The 19717-nt window shown below is 34.8% G+C and overlaps 1 protein-coding gene across 4 annotated transcripts in view; it reads left to right on the forward strand.

The window, feature by feature from the left end:
- The window catches only part of AFTPH (aftiphilin), a 63877-nt gene that overhangs the window by 23655 nt on the left and 20505 nt on the right, over positions 1 to 19717 (forward strand). For 3 of the 4 annotated variants that reach the window (XM_082672290.1, XM_082672287.1, XM_082672289.1), the window contains exons 2-5: positions 3147 to 5110; positions 15518 to 15669; positions 17481 to 17607; positions 18013 to 18069. In XM_082672290.1, coding sequence (XP_082528416.1) covers positions 3179 to 5110; positions 15518 to 15669; positions 17481 to 17607; positions 18013 to 18069 — 2268 coding nt within the window. In that variant the 5' untranslated portion in view covers positions 3147 to 3178. Of the gene's footprint in view, positions 1 to 2764; positions 2873 to 3146; positions 5111 to 15517; positions 15670 to 17480; positions 17608 to 18012; positions 18070 to 19717 lie in introns of those variants that run through there. The other variant, XM_082672288.1, reaches the window with a different exon arrangement.

Below are 19717 nucleotides of genomic sequence, written 5' to 3' on the forward strand. Positions count from 1 at the left end.
TTTGACATGTTCCCATCATTATGAATGCTTTTAAATTAAAAAAAAGGAATTATGATATTAATGAGTACATAGTATCCTATGTAGCATAATTTGCTTAAGTAATCCCTTTGGAGCATTTTGTTTTACTTTAAAAACTTTTTATTTTTTAGTATAGCCAGATTGCCTTCTGGAAGCCTTGTAACAATGTATGCACCCACCAGTAGTATGTGTGTACAAGTGTCCCTTTCTCCACACTTTCATTAACAATTGGAGAGTATTTTTAAATACTAGGAACTTCATCATTAAAGGGAAACTGTCAAAGGTCAAATGACCCTGTACAGCCAGCATTAAAAGGGGTATTTTGTGCTCTAGACAAGGGAAGAAAATAGGGCTTATGTGTATCTTTTACTGTTTTTTTTTTTTCCTCTTTAAATCAGCAGAAAAGAAGGTGTCTTAGCACTAAAGCAGTTATTTCCTTCTTTATAATGCTGATTTCATAGGTAAACAATTTAAAGTAGATATGTTACAATGGAATGTTTTTTTCTCTTGACTCACTTATTTCTCTCAGCAGCTGACCAGTCATTGACCTAAAGATCTTTTCTAAATTCTGAAGCCATTCTCTATTAACCAGCTGTATTGACTGTTGGTAAAGTTGCTGACCAGTAGGCCTCATTTTCCTCATCTCTGAATTAAATTATGTGGTTTCTAAGGTACCTTCTCTGTAAAACTGGAAGATCTTATGAAATTTTATCCTGAGAGTCGGAAGAAAGTTTTGTTGTTGTTAGCTTGCAAAACTGGTTGAATTTTGTAGTAAACGTTTTCCTTATGTGTCTAAGGACAACTGAATTGCAGTAAGTATCAATTCATTGTCTATGGGCTGTTTTTGTTCTAGGACTTTGATGTTAATCTACCCTTTGCTTTTAATGTTAAGTTTGTCTTGTGACACTTTTGACTGTTTAATAGAGAGCACCAAAATAACCCAGACATAGATTTCATTTAAGAATTAAATATATAGAAAAAGAAGGTATCAAACTGGTGGGCATGGGAAGGATTATTCAATAAATGGGATTATGATAATTGCTAGTCAGAAAAAAATTCACTTAGACCCTTGCTTTAGACCATATGCCAAAATAAATTGTAGATGTATTAAAAATTAAATGTAAAAAAAACCCTCTAAGTAGAAGAAAATAAGTGAATAATTATTCAGTTTTAAGCTTATATGATAGCAAAATAATGAAGAAAATTACTAATGGAAAATTAACCAATTTGACCCCTTAAAAATTAACTTGGGAAAACAGTTTGGCTTATAAAGTTAACCACACACTTACCATGTGACCCAGCATTTGCACTCTTGGGTATTCATCTTAAAGAAATGAGAGCTCATGTTCACAGGTTAATCTGTACACAAATGTACATAGCAGCTTTATTTGTAGTTGTAAAATACAGAAAATAACCCAAATGACTTGAATGGAGTAAATGGAGAAACAAACTGTGGTAACATCTATAACATCCAACATCTATATAATGGAACACTACTTAGCAATAAAAAAGAATGAACTGTGGACACATGCAACAACATGGATGGATCTTGAGGGCATTAAGCTGAGTGAAAAAGCCGACTTCAACGGATTACATATTATATGATTCCATTTAGATAACACTCTTGACATAGCAAAATTATAATGGTGGAGAATAGATCAGTGGTTGCCAGCAGTTAGGGTTTAGGGAAGGGCATGACTGTTAAGGGATAACACAAGGGACTTTCTTTATATTGATGAGTATTATTGAACTATTTTTGCAACAGTTCTAATCCCCAATTGTAGTGACAAGTTACTGAAATCTAATCTGCACATATGATCAATTTCATAAAGCTATACAGACACACACACAAAGAAAAAAAGTGGTGAAATCTAAACAAGGTCTGTGGCTGAGTTAATAGGTTGTACTGATGTCAGTTTCAGGGTTTGATCATGTACTATTGTTGTTTACCGTATTCTTATTGAGGGAAACTGGGTGGGAGTATACATGAGAACTCTCTGTACTATTTTTGCAACTTCTTGTGAGTCCTAAGCAATTTCAAAATTGAAAGTTATAAAAAATTAAATAAACTATGGTACATCCAGACAGTGGAACATTATTCAGTACGAAAAAAGAAAAAAGAGCTATTGAGCCATGAAAAGATATGGAGAAAGAACCTTAAATACATAGTGATCAGTGAAAGAAGCCAATCATACAGTGTGTACAGGCTACATACTCTGTGATTCCAATTATACGACATTCTGGAAAAAGTAAAACTATGGAGACAGTAAGAAGACCAGTGGTTGCCAGGGCAGGGGAGAGGGAGGGATGAATAGAATAGGTGGAACACAGGATTTTTAGGGCAGTAAAATTATTTTGTGTGATACTGTAATGGTGGACACGTCTTTATGCATTTGTCCAAATCCATAGAATGTACAGCACCAACAGTGAACCCTAATATGAACTATGGACTTTGGGTAATAATGATGTGTCAATGTAGGTTCATCAATTGTAACAAATATACCACTGGTGGACGATGTTCATAATAGAGGAGGCTATGCATGAATGGGGGTAGGAGATATATGAGAAATCTCTGTACCTTCTGCTCAATTTTGCTGTGAACCTAAAACTTATTTAAAAAAATAAAGTCTATTAAAAGAAAAAAAATTAACTTGGGTCAGAAATAAACATTGAAAAGTAAAGTGAGGAAAATATCAATATTCGTAGCCATTATTAAAGATGAAATTTTCATGTCTTTTATTTATGAAGAACTCATACAAATCCATAAGGCAAGCCCTGAGTCCCCAATGAACTGGAAAGAGAGCTTAAGAGAACAAGCAAGTGCCCCAAGAGAGACTTTTGTACATATACTTTTGTAAGTATTTATTTGAAATTTTCTGGAATCCCCAGATTCAGTAATGTACTACCAATGCCCGTGGAAACATACACTAGAAGAGAGTGTTTTTCTTCTTTTTTTTTTTTTGCCATTATATTATAGCTGTGTAATCCCACCTGAGATAAAAATAGTTTAAAAGATAAAAAACAGAGCACTGTAAATTTGCATAGTTTTGAAGTTTCTTTGAGAGAATTTTGAAAGACTTTGTTCTATGTAATCAGTTCCCTAAAAAAAAAAATCTTTTTTTTTTCAGGTGTAAATTAATTATTTGAAAGCCATTGAACAATGGAGCCAGACATCATTCGAATGTACTCTTCATCCCCACCACCACTAGACAATGGAGCTGAGGATGAGGATGAGGATGAATTTGGGGAATTTGGTGGGTTTTCCGAAGTTAGCCCTTCTGGTGTAGGGTTTGTTGATTTTGATACACCAGATTATACTCATCCCAAGGAAGAGTTTGTACCTTCAAACCATTTTATGCCAATTCATGATTTCTCAGAAAATGTAGATAGCCTTACAAGCTTTAAGTCCATCAAAAATGGTAATGATAAGGACATCACTGCTGAACTTTCTTCTTCTGTGAAAGGACAGTCTGATATTTTACTTTCTACCACCAGCAAAGAAATAATTTCACCTAAAACTTTAGATACTTCCATTGATGGCATAGAAAGTCCAAGAGATTTAAATAAAGTAGTGGAGCAGAGACAGAATGTTGGAACACCTGAAAGTTTCTCTCCAGGAGATTTTAGAACTGATATGAATGTTGTTCATCAAAACAAGCAGTTAGAGAGCTGCAATGGTGAAAAGCCTCCTTGTCTGGAGATTCTAACAAATGGGTTTGCAGTATTGGAAACTGTAAATCCTCAGGGAACAGATGATCTGGACACTGTAGCTGATTCAAAAGGACGAAAGCCTCTTAGCACTCACAGTACTGAGTATAATTTAGACTCTGCACCTAGTCCTGCGGAGGAATTTGCAGATTTTGCCACATTTTCCAAAAAAGAAAGGATACAACTAGAAGAAATAGGATGTGCAGTTTTAAATGATAGAGAAGCACTTACCATTCAGGAAAACAATAAAATTAATAGAGTCAATGAACTGAATTCTGTAAAAGAAGTGTCCTTGGATAGAAGCATTGGTGATAAAGGAGACAGTGCTGGAGAGGATCAGGTTTGTGTTTCAGAAATAAGCATGGTGAGTAATGGAGCTTTCACCAGTGAAAAACAAAGCCTTCCAACATTGCAACAGGATGAATTTTTAAATTCAAGTGTTCAATCAAAGGCTTGGAGTTTGGTAGACTCAACTGAAAATTCAGAAGCCAGTAGGAGAGAACAATGTAAAACTGAGGAAAAACTTGATTTATTTACTTCTAAACGTGCTGACCTATGCATGGATTCTACTAAAACTTACGATGCTGATGATGAAGTTGGTTCTTCCAAAGAAGAAAGTAGAAAGTGTACTGATTCCCGAAGCCTCAGCATTGATCCTACAGAAGAAAATGTTTTGGATGATTCTATGAGTGTAAAAAACGATGATAGTAGTAATGACTTTGTGACTTGCAACGATACCAATGAGGATGATTTTGGTGACTTTGGCACAGCCAGTGGCACAACTCCACCTTTTGTTACTGGTACACAAGATTCAATGAGTGACGTCACTTTTGAAGAGTCCTCAGAGCACTTTCCACATTTTAGTGAACCAGGTGATGACTTTGGAGAATTTGGGGAATCAAATGCTGTCTCTTGCCCAGAGGAAATTATATTTACTGAGTCAGTTCTAAAACAAACTTCTGATAGTTTATCAGAGGGATGCAGTTTGGCAAGAAAATCTACTGGGACAGGCACTGAACCTGTTTCAGAACTGAAAATTGGGCAAGAAGGTGAGTTTGGAGATTTTGATTCTGTGCCAAATATTCAAGATGACTGCAGTGATTTTCAGGACTCTGATGATTTTGCGGACTTCAGTTCAGCTGGTCCTAGCCAGGTTGTAGACTGGAATGCTTTTGAGGATGGACAGAAAGATAGCTGCTCTTGGGCTGCTTTTGGAGACCAGCAAGCTACTGAATCTCATCATCGAAAGGAAGCCTGGCAGTCACATAGGACAGATGAGAAGACTGATACTCCAGGAACCCCCAAAATGCACAGTGTCCCTTTAGCAGCTTCCAAAGGAGCAGTTGCTGGTGGTCATTTACAGGAAACAGCCACTTCAGCTCAGGTATTTACTCATTTTCTCTATTTTGTATGACATATTAATTGCTATAGAGGTTTCTAATTCAGCTTTTCAAAAAGTATTTTTTAATTGGGTACCTGTTAAAGGCGTCTCTTTATGATACACAATGCTTGCCAGATTTGGTAGATTAGTTACATGTTTCACAATCATTTGGTTAACGTTAAAGAGACATTCTTATAATAATGCTTGGCAAGATTTTTCTTTATCTCAGTAGGTTTCTTTAATATTTACAGAAATATTAAATAATCATAATCATCAACTTGGTTTTTTGATAAATATAAATACCACTTATGTAAAAATTCATTAGTTAGTGAACTATTCCAACAAATCCTTCAGTTTTTACCTTTATAGTGATTTCAAAAGAAGGTTAAACTGAGATTTCAAAGATTTTTTTAAGCTTCAGAAAATAATGTCTCTTAATTTTGTCTGTCAAAGACCTAGTTTTGATTACAAAAAAGAGCAAGCAGAGTTTGAAACCTCAATCTGTGCTGAAGGCTATAGGGACTTGAAGGATAGAAAAAGAATTTGAAAAAAGCAGATATGGGCCTCATAATTTAACAGCTAATAAAAGGCCTGAGGTGAGGGTGTCAGATGGATTAAGGGTTAGAGCTAGAACATGCAACAGCCATAGTTGACTTAGCCATACTGTGACTATTTATTTGCTTACAATTTCTTGCAAATGTATATTTATGTTTACTCTTAGGACGTAGGATTGTCAGGAATATTTTTACCCCTTAGCCCCTGTACTTTATCCTTTTCTGGTCCAGATTCTTTCAGAGAAGATTCATTAAGATTATTTTGACCTAAAGTAGCCCCTAGAGGTGCAGTTTGATATCCAGATTGTTCCCCAGTCCTGAGTTGTACCCTGTGCTAAATTTAACCAGGGGTATGGAAGAAAGCACTCCCTTGAATATAACTGCTTTTTATTGATATATGTAACACTTGGTCCACAGGCCTATTTTAAAAATACTGAGAATAAAATCAGAATCTATAAACTTTGCTTCTCCAATTATCTTTTGCTAAGCAAACCATTTTCAATTGGAAATATTTCCAGAGTCTGTTAATTAAAATGGTTATACATAATTGCTTTGATATTACTGATACATTAAGATATTGTAGAAATTGTGGTACCACCAGTTGGAGTGCACAGCTAATCACTTTTCGTTTGACATTGAGTGTCTGAATAGCTTAATTTGCTAATTCAGTTATTACATGGTTTGGCTAATGTGTATTATTCCTGTTGAGTAATTCATTATTGAGGCAGAAGTTTACAATTTTAAACAAGGAATGAATTAATTATATAATGCAAAGTGAAGACTGTTGGTTTTTGAGCTAATCCTTTCCCTGTTTAGTTTCATCTTATTAGAGTATAGGGTGACACTAGGATAATCATTAATTTATAGCCTTAGAACTTTTAACATCATCATATAATGTATTTTTTAAAGTATGACCACTTCAGAAAGGAATTTTTTGCATCATATGATTGAAGTTATTTATGTGTAATCTGATAACTGGATATAGGAGGAAATAAAGTACAAGGGCTTTATGGAATCTTACAGATCTGAGTTTGAATCTTGACTCAGAGTCATATAAGCGTTATGATTTTGGACAAGTTACTTCTGAACTCAGTTGTCTGTAAAAAGGAGGTAATGTCTGTTGCAAAGGACTTTTGTGAAGATAAAATGACAGTAAACGTTAAAACGAGTGAAAAAAATCTATTGAAAAATAAGAATCTTGTAGTATGATTCTATTTTGTAAAAATAAAACAAAAACTATATGGATTGTGTCAAGATGCTTTGACTTCCTGAGATTTGTCTGGTTCAGTCCTCAGGCTTTTCTTTTTGCTGAATGGCTATGCAAAATGAGCAGAACTTGGAGATGCATGTTGGAAAGGAGAAACTGCTGGAAGGGGGCTAGAAGAGAAGTTTGGAAGGAAATTGAGGTGGGGAAATGGAAAGTGACTGAGCTGGAAAGTGACTTCCATTCTTATCCTTCTGTTGTAAAGGAGGGTTGTGACCTGTAGTTTCTTCCTTTTCCAGAATCTGCTGGAAATGCACATTACTCTAGTTCTCTAGGAGAGGATTAGATTTATTAACATTTTTCTTAAAATGTTTCTCCTAGTTGCTACCATTTTGGGGACAGCACAGAAATCCTCACATATTAATGACACTAAAAGTTAGATTTTTTAATCATAAAATGATTTATCCCTGTTGAATCTTACCTGGATACAACAATTCTGTCTTGAACAGAGTGCCCGCAAATTGTTTTGACAGAATGTTGTGAGAGTCTTTTAGAATTCAGAGCTCAGTTAATTCAATTAAGCAAACATGGGGAACAATTCTTTGTGAAGTCAGACAAATGCTATAGTTGTCATTTCAAATTTCTTTGACTTTTTTGCTATGTATGTGACATTGTCCAGGTCCCTGTTTTTTTAGTACTTTCCTTTTTTCAGCCTACCAGAAGGATATCTTAACATTTTAATAAAATATATGTTCCCTGGGTCAAGAGACAATCAATTATTGTAACTTTATTGCTATAATTGGTTACTTAGGGAAAAGTCAACCAAGAAGAAATCTTTGAAACTTATAAAATGTTTTCAGTCAAGCCAATTCTCAGATGGTGAGTCCAGCAAGCCTCAGAGGGTTCAGGCCTTGATGGAAAAGCCATAATGACCATTTATTGAGAAATAGTCTTCCCCTTCAGTGAATATTTTTTTCTGAGAACGCAGAGTTCAGTTTATTTCATTCTCCTGTTAATATTCTTATAAATTGTAGAGAAAAGCAAGTTAGTGGTATCGCTACGGTAGAAATTGGAAAAAGGTCAAAATTATTCTTCACTTTTGGGGCTGAGATTTAAAACAAAATAAAATGACAGTAACAAAAAACAAAAATCTCCTTACTTTGAAAGCAGTTCTTTTTCCAAAAGACCATTATATGTATTGTTTTAACAGTTTTTTGGTTTTTGGTTTTTTTTAACCTGTTAATGTTCCAGAAAGGAACCTTGATTGAAATAGCCAAGATGCCTTTTCTTTGCTATAAGGTAAAGGAGACAATGTCATGAGCACTGCATTAAACTCTGAGCTTTTGTAAAATTTTCAAAATATTGCTCTGGGTGTTATTTGAGAATTTAGGTAATTGGTAAGTAATCTCCTTGTATTAATTGGCTATAGAAAAGGAAGCTATGAGTCATTTTCTTTTATTAGCCATCTAGTTGATAATGTTACTGGGAAAATGTTATTAGAAGATTTATCTTGAGAGCTTTAAAAATTGAGTATCACAAAAAGGAAAAAGAAGAGAATCACTAATACTTTGGCTTATGTTATTTTGAGATTAAGTTATTGGTTTGTTCACCAGAAAGTCAGCATTCTCAAACTGAGTGTAACTACATTTTCACCTTCATTTATTTAATCACCTGCCTAAGATTTGTGCAGGTTTTCCTTAATGTGGGTGAACACCTGAACTTATGACTGAAAACATAAGTAAGCAACAAAATAAAGAAATTAAGTGGTCAAAAAGTACAACCTTCCAGTCATAAAATAAATAAGTCCCTGGAGGTACAATGTACAGCATGGTGACTATTGTTAATAATACTGCATTGTGTATTTGAAAGTTGCTGAGAGTAGTTCTTAAAAGTTCTCATACGAGAAAAGAAAAATTTGTAACTATGGTGACCATTTTGCAATATATACATACATTGAACCCTTATGTTGTACGTATGAAACTAATATGTCAATTATATCTCAATTTAAAAAAGAAAGAAAGAAATGGAGATTTTGGCCATGTAGCTCTTTGCTTGCTTGAAGTATTTGGACAGCAATTCCTTTTGTTATTTTTCCCTCAGAAAATTTGAAATTCTGTCTTTAATTCCAAAACAGATAGAAATACTTTATTAGATTTATCCAGAAACTGTGCAGAAGGGGCAAACTATCTTTTTAGAGCATAGTGAGTACTACAATTGGTTACTCTTCTTACATAGCTTGAAACTGGGGATTGATAAGTATACAGTTGTAGACTGTACTTGATACCTTACTTAATATTTAATGGTGGTAAGGCATAAGGTATCCTCTTAAATGGAAGATTAAATTGCCCAGTGGATTTTATGTTTCTTCTAAACTTCCACTTAAGAACAAGACCTAATTCTATCAATATTAAAACTATTGACATTAATCAACTACTGTTTATAAGGGAGAAAGGAAAACTAGCTAGAAATATGTTGAAGGAATTTTAGAAATTACCCTAAAATCAAGATACTTTAAAGGGGATATGCCTTTGAGTGGCCTCAGAACCAGTCTAGGATCCTCAGTGCTGGTCTTATACACTCCTTTGGAAAACTGAATGAGAATTTCAATACACAATCTTTTTATACTCTACTGTAGTCATTTACAAAATAGAGGTGTATTAATCATGGTTCTCCAGAGAAGTAGAACCATGCATGCATGCATGGAGAGACAGACAGACTGACTGATGTATTATAAGGAACTGTCTCATGCAATTATGGAGATGATCACTAAGTCCTAAGATCTGTAGTCCGCAAACTGTCTTCAGTTGATTGAATGAGGCCCATCCATACTAAGGAAGACAATCTGTTTTACTTAGTCTACTAATTCAAATATTAATCTCATCCAGCAACAACCTCACAGACATATCTAAAATAATGTTTGACCAAATGTCTGGGCACCCCTTGGCCCTGTCAAGTTGATGCATAAAATTAACTGTCACAAGAGGGAATGCCAAATATCCATATATAGCTTTCAGGATTTTTGGAAGACCTGTAACCTGTTTGTAACTGAGCCACGTCAGTTGAGAAGCTCTGCATTAGATAATATGACTTACTTGTACCAGTGTATAAAATGAAAGGGTTTTTTTCCTCCAAACCCAGACATGGAGATAGGACAGAACTGGGAATGAGTATAAGTGAATTCTTGCATAGTGCTTTGCCCTCATTGATGAATTAAAACATTGGGTAATCGTTTTTGCTTTTCCAGAAACACTGTATGGGTTGAAAAAAATAAAATATCGAGGGATTCAAGGTAAAAAGGACCCTGATAGGAAAACAAATATGTGAGAAATGAGAAAATTGGGAAAGATAGAGAAATCCTATAAAAGCCAGTGTACCTTTGGAGAGTAGTATAGCTAAGACCACATACGACTTTTGTGAGCCCCTTCCCCATAAAAGATATTTAAAATTCTATTTTATAACTTGGTATAAGGTTGAGTATGTTAATAGTAACTATTAAAACGTTTTCATGAACCCCTAAAATTACTGTGGACCCTAGGCCCTGTGCCTACTGCATAAGTTGGCCCTGATTATAGTATAGTACCTAAAAATCAAGGCTCTGGAGTCACACTGCTAGATTTAGATCCAGCTTTCAGCACTGACTTGCATTAGCCACTTCTCTGAGCCTGAGATTTAGAGAATAATAATAGTACTTACTTCAAAACTCATTGTGAAGATAAAATGAAATTGTGCATATTAAAGGTGCTTAGTGCAGTGTCTTGCACATAACTAGTGCTCAATAAATGTTAGCTGTTACTGAATAATCTCAGAAATGCACTTCTTAGAAAATGCTCTTCAAAGGTACAAGAGGGCTTCCCTGGTGGCGCAGCGGTTGAGAGTCCGCCTGCCGATGCAGGGGACACAGGTTCGTGCCCCGGTCAGGGAAGATCCCACATGCCGCGGAGCGGCTAGGCCCGTGAGCCGTGGCCGCTGAGCCTGCGCGTCCGGAGCCTGTGCTCTGCAACGGGAGAGGCCACAACAGTGAGAGGCCCGCGTACCGCAAAAAAAAAAAAAAGGTGCAAGAAATAGTGTTGCCAACTGGATTTTTTGGTGAATAGCAAAAAGTAATAGGGAGGTAAATGAGAATTTGTGTGGGAGTACCCCTAGTTCAGCTGTATACTCACCTGTCAGACTATTTTGAGAGCAAAAATGCTGCTTCTGGCTAGTTTCCCTTCTTAGAATAGATTTGACAGGTAGGAACTCTTCTGAGCCCAAGTGTGCTTGTCTGCAAGTAGCAGACCTTCTCCTTTGGCTTCCTAGCACTGGAAACGGTAGAGAAAATGAAAAAGGGAGTCTCGTACCTGTCTGGAAAAGCATTTGCCTTTCAACTCTGCATTTATCAGAGCCCCCTGTTCTTAAAATGTTTAATGGCCAGATATGCTGCTGTTTGCAGGTTTAGAATTTGATATGTGTTTGAATTGACAGACATGGCTCAATCACCAGTTTCCTAATTCCAAATACAAGGGAGAACTGATGACTATTTTTCCTCTTTGACTTTGAAGTTGAAGGCATTTGAAATTCAAGTAACTGGAGTGAATATTATTTTATTTAGTTTGCTATTTAGTTACTGTTGTAACCTCAGCTAAATATTTAATATGCTAAGTGTGTGTACTTATTTTGTTACCCTCACATTAATTTAGAGTGCAGCACTGGCTCTTTAGTAAAAATTTACTATTTGCTTTGTTGGAAACTATGAATAGTAGTGTTAGATGAATAATTTGCTTATGTACAGTAGAATAAATCGAAGTTTAAATAATATTTCTCTTTACTGACTTTAAGGCTGTTGCATGTGTTAAACTACCTTGGCTGACAATGTTGAGGAAAAAATTGAATATATTTTAAAACAATTAAAATTATTTAATAATCTTCAAGAAACAAAAAAACCCAAAACCTTTACCAGTATCAACCTTTACCTTATTTATTTATTTATTTATTTATTTATTTTTGGCTGCGTTGGGTCTTCGTTGCTGCACGCGGTCTTTCTCTAGATGCGGTGAGCGTGGGCTTCTCATCGTGGTGGCTTCTCGTTGCAGAGCACAGGCTCTAGGCGCGTGGGCTTCAGTAGTTGCAGCGCACAGGCTTCAGTAGTTGTGGCGCGCCAGCTCAGTAGTTGTGACTCCCAGGCTCTAGAGCACAGGCTCAGTAGTTGTGGCGCACGGGCTTAGTTGCTTTGCGGTATGTGGGATCTTCCCGGACCAGGGATTGAACTTGTGTCCTCTGCGTTGGCAGGCGGATTCTTAACAACTGCGCCACCAGGGAAGTTCCAACCTTTACCTTTTATCTCATGCTCAAATTTTATGAGTTTTTTAAAATTGAGTGTCTAATTACAGTGTTTTGGGAAATCTGTTTTTTTGAAAGAAATTTATCTGCTTGGTCATAAGAGAAACTATTCTTATGGTAGGTTAGTTTCTCTTCTTCTGAGGGTTAATGTTATATTCTTGTACCTCTTCTACTTACCAAGTTACTTGGGCTATGTTCCATCGAATGTTTGAACTTTATTGTGCTTCTTGGGAAGTAAAGCATCTTAACACACCTCATGTGTGGTTTACACTCTTTGATTTTCATAATGTGGTCAAGATTTAAGTCACAGATGCCAACAATCAACCAAAATGTTCACGAGTTTTCAAAATTTAAAATCCCCAAGGGGTAGCAGTAACAGGTTCTCATTATATAAGCAGCTCTTAACAACAGATATTTTTTAATTAGGTCCCTTTTTCCCAACTTGATAGGAGGATCTTGGGGAGGATGCAAAATATTTGGATTATTTAATTTCTTGATGTAATATGTTAGAAATTGATATAAATTGAGACAAGTATTTTCATAATGATTTAGAATGCTAAATAGTGGTGGAGAAATAGCCTTAGTGAGATTTGAACCTGGTTTTGACATTTATTCCTTGGCAGGCCACTGTGTCTGTATGTATCATCTATATAATAACAACAGTAGTGATAAAAGCTACCACTTCTTGAGCACACACTGGGTGTCAAGCATTTACTCCTCTAATTTATTATTCACCTTGTAAGGTAGGCCCTGAGAGCTCCAGTTTATAAATCCTGAAACTGAGTCTCAGCCCCTTGGGTCCACAGTCCTCTGTTGAAGTGTTATAATTATATCAGCTATTTACTTACTGGAATTGACTAGTAGTAAATGAAATTTGGCATTATTTACTACCATGAACAAGATAGTAGCCCTTTTAGCATCAAACTGGTAGTTGGAAATTAATATACTTTAAAAAGTAAAATGTTAGGAAATTTAATTTTAATCAAAATCTTTGTTAATTCTATTAGCTGCTTTCTTGTTGAATTGTTGAGGAGTTCCTCCTTGTGGTGAGTGGTGCTGGTCAGTTAGTGGATTCTGGTTGTTTGAATATTTATTAAAAAAATTTATTTATGGCTCTACCTCTGGGGTCAGCAAACTATGGCTTAGCAGACAAATCTGTCCTGCCACCTGTTTTAGTAAATCAAGTTTCATCGGAACACACCCACACTTATTTGTTTATGGATGGCCTGCAACACGAAAATTATTCACTATCTAGCCCTATAGAGAAAAATCTACCAACTCCTGCTCTACCTCATTCAGCAAAAGATTTGAAGCAATTGACTCTAATATCTAATCCTAAAGACATATGGAACTTTCTTTTAAAATTTCCATGTAATTTTATTCTTTATGAGAAAAGGTTGGGAAGAAGTTTAAAACAAAGTTTAAATGTGATTGGGTTAAAATAATGTTCTATTTCTTCAAGTACATTCCACTAATTTGAGAATTTGCTCACTGGTATACCTAAGACCTGGTAGTTATGTGTAATGATTGATCCAAATCATTGAATATGTTTTGAGGTCCTTTCTTTCATCCTTAGATAAATCTTTTTTCTATCCCATTAAAAGGATAACAAAGAGGATACAAGAAAGATTCTGTTTTAATTTACAGAGAAATAAAATTTGGTCATATGTGAGTTTTTGCTTACCCTCCCTGCCCAAGAGGAGCCAATGCTTATTATGTTTCCAATTAGATGGTTATCTGATCCCTTTAAAAGTAATGTCTGTCCATTCCCTCTGTTGAAGTGAGTTAAGTATGGGTCCCCTTGATGCACTCAAGTTTCACAAGCCTTGGGATCTTGAGTCTACTCTTTACTGTAGGTTTCATAATTGATACTGAGAACCTTTTCCCATATCATATACATGAATATAATGAAGGTGTTAAACTTTTGTAGAGATAGCAGAAGAGTACCCTGAGACCAATTATGCAGTGTCAAGTTTTTTGCTCTGATACTGCTTCCAAAAGAGATTTTGTTTTGGAAAATATGTATGTGAAAATTTTTCCTTTTGTTTTTAATTTTCCTGTTTGCTGACTATACTAAACAACAGAAATCAAGCATTAACTTGTTTTGTTACTTGGCAGGAAGTACCGCCATGATGTGGCATTTTCTTGTACACAGGATGTCATTTCAGTAGTACACTTAATCTTCCAACAAGTTTTGACTTAAAAGTTTGTATTCCTAGTTGATGTTTAAGTAGTAAGGTGAGCTGAGTTGAAAATATTTTACATGTATTTGAAATAAAGTTAGGAAAGTGGGAATAAATGTTATTGTAGGTTACATGTAGACTAAACCTACTAGTACCCCCCAAATCTAAGTTAATCTAAATCCAACAAGTTTTAATTAATAAAAATACTCCAAAAATGCCAGTGTTCTCAGAGAAAATACTCTAGGGGATATGCAGGCTTTGCTTGGAGGAAAGATAGTGTACTATTCAGAAATACAAATATGCACACCATAGAAGAGTAGAGAAATGGAATTTCTAAAAGATAGCACAGATCATCAAAATGATAAATGAGCCATGAATTTCTTGGTAAAAATTGAGACATTCTTTCCTACTTTGGTTTCTTCTATTAGCAGATATTTCTAAAAGGTTTTCACAACAAGGTCATTCTGTATAGCACAGGGAACTATATTCAATATTCTGGGACAAACCATAATGGAAAAGAATATATATATATGTATAACTGAGTCACTTTGCTGTACAGAAGAAATTAACAAAACATTGTAAATCAACTATACTTCAATAAGATTTTTTAAAAATTAAAAAAAAAGGTTTTCAGAATTCACATGTTCATATCCAGGTTCTGTTCAACTATAATAGGATAATACTTTTTGCAAGCATCCAATCTTATTGTTCTAAATATAGAGTATGTGAGTGGTAGTAAGAAACACCCCAGTGTTATGGAAAGATTATGAATACTGTCTGGTTTTTTTGGGTTTGTTTTTGCTTGCAGATTATTCAGACTTTGAGATTGCTTTCTCACTGTACAATGGGGTAGTAATTGCTTCTTTGTAGAATTTTGTAATGGATTAAGTAAGATAATGTTTGTAAAGTGCCAGGCATGATGCTTGGTGTGTAATGACATTTATTTGTCATTACACAATTATTTAAAGCTGTTCTATGAGTAGTTATTCTTCTTTCACTTAGTGTTTCCTGTATCTGACTGGTAGTTCCCCCACCCCATAGTAGCGGACAGGGTATTGTTGTATGGGGGTGTGTGTGTGTAGTAATGATAAAGCTATGACATTATTAAAATTACAAAAATGAAAATAAACTCTTGGGGGGGGTTTTGATGCAGACAGCTTTACTAAACCGCCTGGAGCGAATTTTCGAAGCATGTTTTCCTTCCATATTTGTCCCTGATACTGAAGAAGAAGTTACTTCCCTGAAGCACTTGCTGGAAGCAAGCACCTTGCCAATACAAAGAAGAGAGGCCTTAGCTGAAAGTGGGTAAGTAGTAGACACTTTTCAGATAGCATGTATATTTGTTAGTTTCAACTGTTCTAATTTATAAGATTATCTAAGGTTATCTTAAACCATTAAGGTTCTAAAATATTACTGTGTTTAGGTTTAAAAAATTATATTGTGCTAAAAGATATGATTTAAAAAACTCTCTACTTGTCCATTTTTGAGCTTTTTTTAAAAAAATTCTAAATCGATATTCTAATCAATTTTTTATATTATTTTTTGATTTCCTAGTATGATAGATGAAAATTTAGATCTTACATCTGCTATTCTCTTTTCTTCATCTTCCCAGTATACTTATATCATAGTTTTTGGTTAAATTGTTATTTGGTATTTTCATTATTACGATCATATATATAGTGTTCACAGCTAAGCCACTATTTTCTTTATAGTATACCTTTTTCCTGGATTTAATAATTGCCTCTCTTTTTCATTTACTGAGTCTTTCCCTACCCTCCAGCAGCCTGTGAATATAATTTTACTTGTGATAAGACCTATCAAGCTGACCATTCCATTTTTTACCTGGAGTCCTCCATCTTCCAGTTCCTTCCAATCTGGAATGGATCAGTCTGGGCCCCCTAAACACATGTTGTCTTGGGACTTCCCTTCACTTAAATCCCATTTTGGTGGAGCACATCCTCTAATAGCCTCCTCAGAGAAAAAGGTACACAGGAGGTAAAATTTTACTTTATTCTACCCCTACATCAAATTTATAATTTAGGGTCTTTTGTTGCTGGTGTTCTGAAATTTCACAATGAAGTATCTCGATATGAATCTTTTTTCATTCATTGGACTGAGTACTAGGTAGGAACCTTTCAATCTGGAAGCTTCTGTTCTTCAGTATTGAGCAATTCTCTTATAATGACAATTACCTTCCTCCATTGCCTCTGTTTTCTTTCTGGAACTCCTATTAATTATTAGATGTTAGAGGGTCTAGATTGACTTGCTAATTTTATTCTTATTCCTGGATAGTTCTGTTACATTTCGTTACTCCCCACCTCTGGAGGCAGGATTTCTTAATTTCATTGAAGATGCATATTATTTTTGCTTCTTGACTTTTGTTTTGGGGTGATTTCTGAGAACAGAAGGGGATAAAAAGGTTGATGTTTTGCCATCTTTAAACTGTAGATATTTTTTTTAAATATGCTAGCTGTACAGATAGTTCATACTCTTAGACCCAAGAGATTCATTCTCAGGAAATAACACAATTCTGCAATAACACACACCATAAAATACAGGAAGATATTCTTGTACTACTAGCAATAGGAGCCAAACAGTAAGAACAACTTAATTAAAACTGTATGATGATTGTGGCTAAATAAATGATGATGCATCTGTCTAATAGAACATTACACAACCACTGAAAAAGATACATATGTACATAAGGAAATGCTTAAAATCTGAAAAAAGAATACAGAATTTTAAATATGCTGTAATTGCAACTGTATTTGTGGGTCAAGACTCAAGGAGAAAACATATTAAATAGCTCCAGAAAGATGGTGGGATGCTGGGTGGTATCTTTCCTCCTTTTAAATATTTTTGCCTTACAATTTAAAAAAAATAACAAACAGGCCAAATTTTTGCTTGATTGTTTCAAATGAATTTAACTTACTTTTCTAATGACTAAGTGTTGGCTGTTGATTTCATTCAGATAGTAGTTATATACTCATGTTAGACACAAGATTAATTGAAATGTATATTTCACAGTCACATTAAAAGTAGAATTCATGGTGAAAGCTATTGAGTAACCCATGAAAGCTATTGAGTAACCCATGGCTTCATCGTGACCTTTGCAGGGAACTGCTGGATGTGTGGGCTGAGCTACAGGACATCCATGATGCACATGGCTTGAGATATCAGTGGGGTGGCTCCCATAGCAACAAGAAGCTCTTGTGCTCCTTGGGAATAGACACCCGAAACATTGTGAGTTTATTAGTACCTTGGAAAATCCTTTAATCAACCTATGAATGTTTTAAAATTCTGTCACACTTCTGTTGAAACTAGTTCCTCAGAAAAATAAATATTAGTTGGTTTAACATGTTCATGTATTTTTGAATATGCCAACTTTTAAGCATAAATCTATCTAGATTTTTCTGCAATATTTCTTACTTTTAGGAAAAGTTGTTCTAGTGTTTTTCCTTAACTATAAAATGAAGGAATTGGGCTAGGAGATCAAAAATATAACCCCATAAGGGCAATTTAACAATTTCTTCAATTTATCATTCACGATGTATGTAATAAAGCATTACAAGCATATTTTGGAAACTTTCATTCTATGACAGATCATTCTCTAAATATATGTTCTTTCTCTCTAACGTACGTATATAGCTCTTCACGGGCAATAAGAAGCAACCTGTTATAGTGCCCATGTATGCAGCAGGATTGGTAAGTACAAAGATGTCTTTGCATGTGTTTATCATTGCTGCATTTATTCTGTAAAATCATCTTGCATAGCATGACATGGAAAGTGTATTTTAAGGGACGTTTACTGTGGGGGCGTTTACTGTGGGGCCGTTAAGAGAATACAGTATATCCTTTTTCGATCTCATAAATCCCTTCAAGTTTTGATCTGAGGATATTTTTCTGTATTCTATTAATTATAGACACTTTTGCTTTAGATTGAAAATTATTTTTTATCATAGTAATATTAGTGCTCGTAACTTTTTGTAAAATCCACCTTTGGAAGTCTCTCTCTTTTAATTTGCTTTTAAAAAGAAGAAGCTGAAGTATCTGAAGCCTTAGCTATCACTTGTTTTAATGCATTTACGATTATTTTTAAATAATGCAGTATTGAAGCCATGGGTGTATATCAAAGCTTGGAAATACCAAATTATAACAAATGAAAATGAGTCAGGACCCATAATTGGTATTTAGTTTTTCCATTAATGTTTTAAACGTGTTGAATTTTGTTTTTTCAGATATGCCAGGTAGTCCAGGAAAACTGAGGAATTTTCATTCTGTACCTTATCAAGGCTCAGTCACATTTTAAAGTTTGACTTGTTTGTGGTTTTTGGTGTGTCTTTGAGTTATTGGTGCATAAAAATGTCCTATCAAAGTAGAAGTATTTTAAAATTCTTTCACCAATAACTTGAAAATAAGAAAAAGATACTGTGTTTAAGATAGAGAAAAAAATAACTGAGGAACCCTTGGTATGGAGTTTAAGTTTAAAAACCCTTTATGTGCATGTGAAAATGAATTTGCTGTGGAACTTGACCTTTTTTTAATCTGCAAACTTTTCCATGAATAAGCTCTAATTATTGTTATTGAATTGTTTGCTTTGTTTTGTTTTGTGGAATTGCACAAAAACTTCTGTGCTTGACCTTTTTAAAAAAAATCAGTTTCTGCTCCTTTGTGAATGGTTATCTTGTATTTTCAAAACACCTTGATCATCCCTACTCTCTTTTATGTTGTAGGTAAATGTAATCCAGAACGTTTCTTTAACTTTCTGGTTATGTGGATCTCTTTCCTCAGGGAGTAGCATTCTAGAGATTGTTGGTGGTGTTATTGTCACATTCTGAATAGGAAGTAGGAATTTAATTTGTGGGCACTTTTCATTCAGCATGTTGGCGACAGTAACCTACTTAATGCTCTGTGTTAGGGTCAGCACATTAGCCAATTCTTTAAGTTTTATGTGGAATTAGAGACTAATGTCTATGCTTTTTTTCCTATCTTAATTACAACCTTTTATTAGTAATGTAATTTTACCATTTTTGTAAGCTTTTAATACCAAAGTTGGTTTAGTGAATGTATCATCTCCTCCTCCATCTGTGTGACGCCTTATATTTAGAAACTTATTCTTTTTCATATCTGGTTTCAAATTTTAATGATACCTGAATTTTTCCCATGGTACTTTACGCACATGAGATGTTCAGTATCTTTTGATCTCATCTTGAGGAATAGTACCTGAAATTGTCATTTAAGTCACTGGCTCTGAGACTTTAAGGTGCATTGGAGTGGCTTGGAAGACTCGTTAAAACACAGAATGCTGAGCACCACCCCCATAGTTTCTTATTCGGTAGGTCTGGGGTAGGTC

The sequence above is a fragment of the Grampus griseus genome (genome assembly GCF_964374135.1).
Source record: "Grampus griseus genome assembly, chromosome: 15".
Lineage (NCBI taxonomy): Eukaryota > Metazoa > Chordata > Mammalia > Artiodactyla > Delphinidae > Grampus > Grampus griseus.